This window comes from Octopus sinensis, linkage group LG18 (assembly GCF_006345805.1).
Source record: "Octopus sinensis linkage group LG18, ASM634580v1, whole genome shotgun sequence".
In the NCBI taxonomy this organism is placed as follows: Eukaryota; Metazoa; Mollusca; class Cephalopoda; order Octopoda; family Octopodidae; genus Octopus; species Octopus sinensis.
The window spans coordinates 7,670,532-7,680,531 of NC_043014.1; the positions used below are offsets into that span (position 1 = coordinate 7,670,532).

Consider the following 10,000-nt stretch of genomic DNA (forward strand, 5'->3'; position numbering starts at 1 on the left):
AATAATACTAATGATAATGATATTAATAATAATATTTCTAATAATTGAAATTCTTTTTTTTTAATTACAGAGGATCTATTGATTGCATTTCACTAATTAACGACTCGTGTTTTATATCTGGTGGAGATGATAAGTATGATCTTTGTTCTGTCTTTTTGGCCCCTTTTTCTTTCCTTTTTTCTTTGCTGTTCTTTCATTTTTCTTTTTGATTTTATTGGTATTGAATCCGGCCCAAATATTCCATATGTTTTATGTTGCCACTGGCCAGATAAGGCCTCTCACACCTACCCTGCAATGTCATTCTAAAACTTAACAATCATAGACGCAGGTATGTCTGTGTGGTTAAGAAGCTTGCTTCCCAACCACATGGTTCTGGGTTCAGTCCTACTGTGTGGCATCTTGGGCAAGTGTCTTCTGTTGTAGCCTTGGATTGACCAAAGCCCTGTAGAAACGTTTTGCCTCCTTTTTGGGGTGTGCCACCCTTGTGTCTTTTCCTTGTACATGATAGCATGATTCGATTTGAGGCAGGTTTGGCTGCTATTTCTTGCAAGTCCATGAAAATATAGTCTTGTTGGTTTTAATGGCATTAGGGCCTCATGGAGGTGACAAGGGGGTGAAACCTTTAGTGACATGCTGTGTCAAGCCAGGTAAGAGCATAGCTGTGGCCCGTGCCTGTGTCACATAAGTGGCACCTGTACTGGTGGCACAAAATGCACCCATTGGCAGAATCCCCAAGGACATACTCTACGGAGAGCTTGCTAGGGGTACTAGGTCTGTGGGTAGACCGTTCTTACGTTACAAGGATGTTTGCAAAAGGGACATGAAGGCCTGCAACATCAATATTACCAACTGGGAAGCAGTTGCCAGCAACCGTGGAGATTGGCGACTTACAGTAAAAGAGGGAACGCAAAGGAGAGACAGAGAGAGAGGGGAGAAATGGAAAGACAAGAAAAGACGTCAACAAGAAACTATGACATTATAACCAGCCAGGCAAAGTCTTCGCTACATTTGCGGTACCTGCCAGAGGGAGTGTTTGTCCAGGATAGGACTACACAGCCACAGCAGGAAATGTATCAGGACATGAAATGTAAAAGCCGGACTAGATATTTTAAGCATAACTCCATTGTCTCCCGAGGCAAAAAGGATACCAACAACAACATTCTTGGAGTGGTTGGCGTTAGGAAGAGCATCCAGCTGTAGAAAACCATGCTAAATCAGACTGGAACCTGGAGTGACTCTCTGGCTTAACCATTTTCAATCAAACCATCAAACACCCATGCCAGCATGGAAAGCAGACACTACATGCTGATGATGATGATGATGATGATGATGATGATGATGGTTAGTTGTAGTAATAGTAGTGGAGTAACACCTGTATATTAGGCTTGCTCATTATTTACATTATTTACATTTGACGAATATTTGTCCTCATCTTGTTTGTTGTTAACACAACATTTCTGCTGATATACCCTCCAGCCTTCATCAGGTGTCTGGGGCAAATTTCGAACCTGGGTTCTCATTCCTAAGGTATTTTTTGATGTTATTATTATTATTATTATTATTATCATTATTCAGGTCACTACCTGGAATCGAACTCGGAATCTTGGGGTTAGTAGCCCATGCTCTTAACCACTACGCCGTATGCCCATGGTTAAGAGTGCAGGCTACTAACCCCAAGACTCCGAGTTCGATTCCAGGCAGTGAACTGAATAATAATAATGACATTGAAAAATACCTTAGGAATGACAACCCAGGCTCGAAATTTCTCCAAGACACCTGATGAAGGCTGGAGTGTTAGCAAACAAGATGAGGGCAGATATCCATCAAATGTAAATAATGTAAATAATGTAAATAATTCCTCATCTCTTAAATATAGAACTGTCCTAGGCTTGCTGTTTTGGGGCTTCTGTTTGCATTAACCCTTTAGCATTTAAACCGGCCATATCCGGCCAAAAGTATTCTGCCTGTTCTATGTTCAAACTGGCCAGATCTGGTCTCTCACACCAACCCTACAATATCATTTTTAAAAAATCTCAAAGCTACAAGATAATGCAGGATTAGTTCAAAGCAATGTGGATAAAAAAGGATTAATTTTGGTAGAATAATGCGAACACTAAAGGGTTAATTAGTTATCGTATTTAATTCTGTTCCTTTCTTGTTTCCCCATCGGCAGTTGTCTGTGCTTGTGGAATGTGGCTAAGAAGAAGCCAGTAGCTGTCTGCGTAAAAGCCCATTCTGGGGCAAAGGACGGTGTAAATACAGTGGCTGGTGAAAACTGGATATCATCCGTTGCAGCTATGCAGCACACAGATTTGGTTGCATCAGGTTAGTGCAGACAAATGCACTTGGTATTTTGTGCATCTCTTTCTCTCTCCCTGTCTCTCTCTCTGTCTCTCTCTCCCTGTCTCTCTTTCTCTCTCTCTGTCTCTCTCTTTCTCTCTCTCTCCCTGTCTCTCTCTTTCTCTCTCTCTGTCTCTCTCCCACTCTCTCTTTCTCTCTCTGTCTCTCTCTCTCTCCGTCTCTCTTTCTCTATCTGTCTCTCTCTCTCCCTGTCTCTCTTTCTCTCTCTTTCTCTATCTGTCTCTCTCTCTCCCTGTCTCTCTTTCTCTCTGTCTCTCTCCTCTCTCTTTCTCTCTCCCTCTCTCTCTGTCTCTCTGTCACTGTCTCTCTCCCTCTCTTTTTTTGGTTTTATTTATTCTTCTGAGGCTTAGTGGTTCGGGTGTTAAGCTCATTCTTTTACTTGTTTCAGTCATTTTGACTGTGGCCATGCTGGAGCACCACCTTTAGTTGAGCAAAAACTTTTAGTTGGGGCGAAAGAGTACAGCAGGGATCGCCACCACCCCCTGCTGGAGCCTCGTGGAGCTTTAGGTGTTTTCGCTCAATAAACACTCACAACGCCCGGTCTGGGAATCGAAACCGCAAGTCCGCTGCCCTAACCATTGGGCCATTGCACCTCCACACACATATATATAATATATATATATATAATATATATATATATATATATATAATATATATATATATATATATTTCCTTTCTCATTTCCCCACCCGCAGTTGTCTGTGCTTGTGAAATGTGGCTAAGAAGAAACCAGTAGCTGTCTGCATAAAAGCCCATTCTGGGGCAAAGGACGGTGTAAATACAGTGGCTGGCGAAAACGACGGTGCATCAGCATGGCCACAGCTCTGAGCTGAAACTAGAAAAAAAAATATATATACGACAGGCTTCTTTCAGTTTCCATCTATCGAATCCACTCACAAGGCTATAGTAGAAGAGACTAACCCATGGGCCTACGAATTCTTCGTCTTAACCCTTCATCAGAACCTAATTCTAGATATTTCTTTTTTGTCCCTTTGTCATTAACAGGTTCTAAAGATGGTTTCCTTCGTTTCTGGAAATGTGGACAAGGCTTTAAGAATCTCAAATCTTTGTTTGCAGTTCAAATTGTGAGTTTCTCTTTTCTCTGTATGCTTTTTCGTGTTTGTTTGTTGTAATTCGGTTGTATTTTTTTTCAAAGTTTGGGGTTGGCGCAGAGGTGCATGCTTCACCACAGGACCCTGGTAATATGTGGGTAGGGTCATGGTACTTCAGAAAGGAGCGTGAATAAGTATTAACCCTTTAGTATTTAAACCGGCCATATCCAGCCAAAATAGCTAATCTGTTTTATGTTCAAACTGACCAGATCCAGGCTCTCACACCTACCCTACAATGTTATTCTACATTAAGTAATTACACCATCAAGATCTTGAAGATATGAGATAATGCATGATTAATTCAAATCAATGAGAATCAATAGGCATTATGTTTGATAGAATAATCTGAACACTAAAGGGTTAAATGAATAAATCTTGGATTAAGTTAAGTTAAGTTAATTTTTTTGGCTCAAAAAGCAAAAAGCAAGGCCATGTAGGGGGACATGGAGTTAAGTACAGGGTGGTGTTCATGCAAAGAGTTCAGGCCATTTCTGGTCAAGGGAGACTTTGAACCGAGCGGTCGTTGGCATCTTCACTATCTCGTCCGGCAGCTTATTCCACGGATCCGCAACCCGGACGGAGAAAGCCCCTCTCCTTTGATTGAGATGAAATCGTCGCAGGTAGAGCTTTTCGAAGTGACCCCGCAGCCGACGCTCTGGAGCAGGAGTGAAGAACAGCTTTTAAAATTTTAATTAGACTTTCATCTTCATCATTGTCGCTTAACAGCTATATTCCGTGCAGATATGGGTGGGACAGTTTGATAGGAGCCGGCCAGGCAAGAGCCTGCACCAAACCTCCACAACTGTTTTGGTAGGACTTTTACAGCTTGATGCCCTTCCTAACACCAACCCAACCACTCAGCAGAGTGGACTAAGTGGTTTTTACATGTCACAAGCACAGGCAAGGTCAGTTTTCGCAAGGTTTTTACAGCTGGATGCCCTTCCAAATGCCAACCACATTACTGTGTGGACTGGGTGCTTCTAAGTGGCACCTGCACTGATAGGGTCACCAAATACTTGCAAGACAATATATGTTATCTATCTATCTATCTATCTATCTATCTATATATCTATATCTATATATATATATATATATATGTATTACTCTTTTACTTGTTTTGGCCATTTTGACTGCGGCCATGCTGGAGCACTGCCTTTAGTCGAGCAAATCGACCCTAGGACTTATTCTTTGTAAGCCTAGTACTTATTCTATCAGTCTCTTTTGCTGAACCGCTAAGTTACAGAATGTAAACACACCAGCAACGGTTGTCAAGTGATGTTGGGGGGACAAATACTGGCACACAAACATACACATACACACACACGCATGCACACACACATATATATGCATATATACGACAGTAAAGAAATAGGGTAGTAAAGAAATAGGTATTTTGTCTGCCGTTACGTTCTGAGTTCAAATTCCGCCGAGGTCGACTTTGCCTTTCATCCTTTCGGGGTTGATTAAATAAGTACCAGTTACGCACTGGGGTCGATATAATCGACTTAATCCGTTTGTCTGTCCTTATTTGTCCCCTCTGTGTTTAGCCCCTTGTGGGTAGTAAAGAAATAGGTATTTCGTCTGCTGCTACGTTCTAAGTTCAAATTCTGCCGAGGTCGACTTTGCCTGTCATCTTTTTGTGGTCGATCAATTCAGTACCAGTTACGCACTGGGGTCGATATAATCAACTTAATCCATTTACTCTTTTACTCTCTTTTACTTGTTTCAGTCATTTGATTGTGGCCATGCTGGAGCACCGCCTTTAGTCGAGCAAATCGACCCCGGGACTTATTCTTTTGTAAGCCCAGTACTTATTCTATCGGTCTCTTTTGCCGAACCGCTAAGTAACGGGGACATAAACACACCAGCATCGATTGTCAAGCAATGCTAGGGGGATAAACATAGACACACAAATGCATATATATATATATACGACAGGCTTCTTTCAGTTTCCATCTACCAAATCCACTCACAAGGCTTTGGTCGGCCCGAGGCTATAGTAGAAGACACTTGCCCAAGGTGCCACACAGTGGGACTGAACCCGGAACCATGTGGTTGGTAAACAAGCTACTTACCACACAGCCACTCCTGCGTCTGTCTTTGTTTGTCCCCTCTGTGTTTAACCCCTTGTGGGTAGTAAAGAAATAGATATCTGGTATGCGGAATTTCCATCTGACTACACATGAACAGGCAAGCTGTTTCCAAGTCCCCTATTTTTGTACATGTATGTTCACGTTGGCATTAATATTTCTTGTTCTTTTTTGTCCCCTCAAATTTCAGCCTGGATTCATCAATTCCATCCAATTTTCCAAAGACGGGTCCTTCGTTGCGGCTGGCGTCGGTCAAGAACACAAATCTGGCAGATGGTGGCGAATAAAAGAAGCAAAGAATGCTGTTTGTGTAATCAAGTTACGGACATCTTAGTCCGTAACGAGATTAATTCTTCAAACTGTGTAAATATTTCGTCTTGTTTATACAAAATTGGACTCCACAAATAAAAGTTGTACAAACAGACAGACAAAAAAATAAGCAATATATAAAAAAAAAAGGAAGCTATTTTTAATTTTGCCTTCGTTAGTCATTTTGTCATTATTTCTCTCTCTTTTCCTTTCTTTCTTTCTCTTCTGCTTCTTTTTTTCTTTTTGTTTTAACCCTTTTGTTACCAACCCAGCCAAAACCGGCTCTGGCTCTGTGGTAAAATGTCTTGTTTTCATATGTTTTGAATTAAAATATTCCACCAAACCTTAGTCACAATTTATGTTCCTAACACTAGCTGAATGATAACTAAGTTATTTTACTAAATTCTTTGTTATATTTAAAATTAATTGAAAGAAACACAGAGCATCTCAACAGAAATATGGTAACAAAAGGGTTAAAAAATATAATAGAAAAACAATTCTTAACCCTTTTGATACCCACCTGGCTGAAACCGCTTCTGGCTCTGAGTACAAATGTCTTGTTTTCATAAGTTCTGAATTAAAATCTTCCACCAAACTTTAGTCACAAATTATGTTCCTAACACTAGTTTAATGATAACTAAGTTATTTTACTAAATTCTTTGTTACTTTTAAAATAATTGAAAGAAACACGGAGCATCTCAAAATAAATACAGTAACAAAAGGGTTAATATTTGTTTATGTAGAGTCAAGTAAAACCGATATCGTTACTGTGGCCAGGTCTGCCTGACTGGCTCCTGTACTGGTGGTATGTAAAAAGCACCAACCAGACATGGCCGATGCCAGTACCCCCCCTGACTGGCTCTTGTGCCAGTGGCACGTGAAAAGCACCATCCGGACGTGGTTGATGCCAGGTCCACCTGACTGGCTCCTGTGCTGGTGGCACATAAAAAGCACCAACCAAATGTTGCTGATGCCACTGATGATGGCAATCCCTCAAGGTCGAGGATGATGGTCTTCGCGCAAATTTACTGGTGAGTCCGTAGGTGACTGATAAGACCAATTCTTGCTTGAAAAGATCGGTCGCAGTGCGGACATCTAGTGCAGGAAGGGAGAGTCGCACGTGGTTGTTGTTGGCGCTCCTCCCGTCGTCGTCTTTTCTCCTCCAGCTCTGCAGACCTTTTCGACTCGAAAGTCGCCGTTCCCTCATGGATGGTGGTTTTCCAGAGTGGTCTGTTTTTTGCCGTTACCTCCCAGTTAGTGAAGTCGATGTCACACTTTTGCCAGTACTCCCTGAATGGCTCTTGTGCCTGTGGCACTTAAAAAGCACCATCTGAATGTGGCCAATGCCAGTACTGTCCAACGGGCCCCCGTGCCGGTGGCTTGTAAAAAAGCACCAACCAAACATGGCCGATGCCAGTACCCACTGACTGGCCTTCATGCTGGTGGCGCGTAAAAAACACTATCCGAACATGATCAATGCTAGGTCCGCCCAAGCGGCACCTGTGCGGTGGCACGTAAAAAGCACCCACTACACTCTCAGAGTGGTTGGCATTAGGAAGGGCATCCAACTGTAAAAACATTGCCAGATCAGACTGGAGCCTAGCGCAGCTGCTGGCTTTCCAGACCTCAGTCAAACCGTCCAACCCATGCCAGCATGGAAAACGGACGTTAAAAGATGATGATTTGTAAATATGAATGAGGTGATAGAAGAACTTGGGTACAAGAGGAACGAGATGCAATGTTAAAAGATAGAGGACTTCTTTGATATCTTGCATTTTGTATTTATTATTTGTTTCAGTCAGTAAACTGTGGCCATACTGGAACACCACTTTGAAAGGGTTTTAGCCAGACAAATCAAAACTGGTATTTAATTTTAAAAAAAATCTTTTCCTAGTTTGCTACTTATTCTATGGGTTTGTTGAAATGCTAAATTACAAGAATGTAACCAAACCAACACGGGTTGTCAAGCATTGGGTGGGGGGGGGGAAGCACACACATACGTGTTAATCATTTTCATTTAACGTCCTTGGATGGGGCTGACAGACTGCACCCTTTCTCTCTTTCACTCACACACATACACCATCTTCATCACTTTCATTTCACATGCTTGCATGTGTTGCATAGAATGCACACACACATAATCATTATCATTTAATATCCTCGGCAAGCCGTGGCGGTGGCACGTAAAAAGCACCATCCGATCGAGGCCGTTTGCCAGCCTCGTTTGGCACCTGTGCAGGTGGCACGTTAAAAGCACCATCCGATCGAGGCCGTTTGCCAGCCTCGTCTGGCCCCCATGCCGGTGGGACGTAAAAAGCACCATCTGATCGTGGCTGTTTGCCAGCCTCGTCTGGCCCCCATGCCGTGTGGACGTAAAAAAGCACCATCTGATCGTGGCGTTTTGCCAGCCTCGTCTGGCCCCCATGCCGGTGGCACGTAAAAAGCACCATCTGATCGTGGCTGTTTGCCAGCCTCGTCTGGCCCCCATGCCGGTGGCACGTAAAAAGCACCATCTGATCGTGGCTGTTTGCCAGCCTCGTCTGGCCCCCATGCCGGTGGCACGTAAAAAGCACCATCTGATCTCGGCTGTTTTGCCAGCCTCGTCTGGCCCCCATGCCGGTGGCACCACGTAAAAAGCACCATCTGATCGTGGCTTTTTGCCCAGCCTCGTCTGGCCCCCATGCCGGTGGCACGTAAAAAGCACCATCCTATCGTGGCTGTTTGCCAGCCTCGTCTGCCCCCATGCCGGTGGCACATAAAAAGCACCATCCTATCGTGGCTGTTTGCAGCCCATCTGGCCCCCATGCCGGTGGCACGTAAAAAGCACCATCTGATCGTGGCCGTTTGCCAGCCTCGTTTGGCCCCCATGCCGGTGGCACGTAAAAAGCACCATCTGATCGTGGCTGTTTGCCAGATCGTCTGGCCCCCATGCGGTGGCACATAAAAAGCACCATCCGATCGTGGCTGTTTGCCAGCCTCATCTGGCCCCCATGCCGGTGGCACGTAAAAAGCACCATCTGATCGTGGCTGTTTGCCAGCCTCGTCTGGCCCCCATGCCGGTGGCACGTAAAAAGCACCATCCGATCGTGGCTGTTTGCCAGCCTCATCTGGCCCCCATGCCGGTGGCACATAAAAAGCACCATCCGATCGTGGCTGTTTGCCAGCCTCGTCTGGCCCCCATGCCGGTGGCACATAAAAAGCACCATCCGATCGTGGCCGTTTGCCAGCCTCGTCTGGCCCCCATGCCGGTGGCACGTAAAAAGCACCATCCGATCGTGGCTGTTTGCCAGCCTCATCTGGCCCCCATGCCGGTGGCACGTAAAAAGCACCATCCGATTGTGGCCGTTGCCAGCCTCGTCTGGCCCCCATGCCGGTGGCACGTAAAAAGCACCATCCGATCATGGCTGTTTGCCAGCCTCGTCTGGCCCCTGTGCAGGTGGCACGTAAAAAGCACCCACTACACTGACGGAGTGGTTGGCGTTAGGAAGGGCATCCAGCTGTAGAAACATTGTCAGATCAGATTGGAGCCAGGTGCAGCCTTCTGGCTTCCCAGACCCCAGGTTGAACCGTCCAACCCATGCCAGCATGGAAAACGGACGTTAAATGATGATGATGATTCACCATACTGACCTGGGTTGGACAGTTTGACAGGATCCAATGTGTCCAACGTTTGCATCAGGTTCCAATCTTTGCCTTGGCATGGTTTCTGTGGCTGGATTCCTTTTCTAATGCCAACCACTTCAGAACATAGATTGGGTGCTTTTTTTCTTTCTGTCTGTCCACCCACCTTCCCTGTTACTTACACTGTTGCAAAATTGCAAACCCAGTGATTGGGGGTTAGCTTCATGATAATGCACAAGGGGACTGAAATCTAAGAAAGGGATAGGCAGTGGAAGTTCATCCACCTCTTCATTTAGTATCTGTTTTCTATACTGGCATGGGTTGGACGGTTTGACGGTTTGGGCGGTGAGCTTGGCAGAACCGTTAGCACACCGGGCGAAATATGTAGCCGTATTTCGTCTGCCGTTACATTCTGAGTTCAAATTCTGCCGAGGTCGACTTTGCCTTTCATCCTATCGGGGTTGATAGATTAAGTACCAGTTACGCACTGGGGGTCGATGTAATCGA

The 10,000-nt window shown here is 44.5% G+C and overlaps 1 protein-coding gene across 1 annotated transcript in view; it reads left to right on the forward strand.

The window, feature by feature from the left end:
* The window catches only part of LOC115221379 (U3 small nucleolar RNA-interacting protein 2), a 34,011-nt gene extending 27,975 nt beyond the window's left edge, over positions 1 to 6,036 (forward strand). The window contains exons 11-14 of the mRNA XM_029791555.2: positions 71 to 133; positions 2,174 to 2,325; positions 3,367 to 3,446; positions 5,754 to 6,036. Coding sequence (XP_029647415.1) covers positions 71 to 133; positions 2,174 to 2,325; positions 3,367 to 3,446; positions 5,754 to 5,897 — 439 coding nt within the window. The 3' untranslated portion in view covers positions 5,898 to 6,036. The remainder of the gene's footprint in view (positions 1 to 70; positions 134 to 2,173; positions 2,326 to 3,366; positions 3,447 to 5,753) is intronic.
* The last annotated feature ends 3,964 nt before the right edge of the window (positions 6,037 to 10,000 follow it).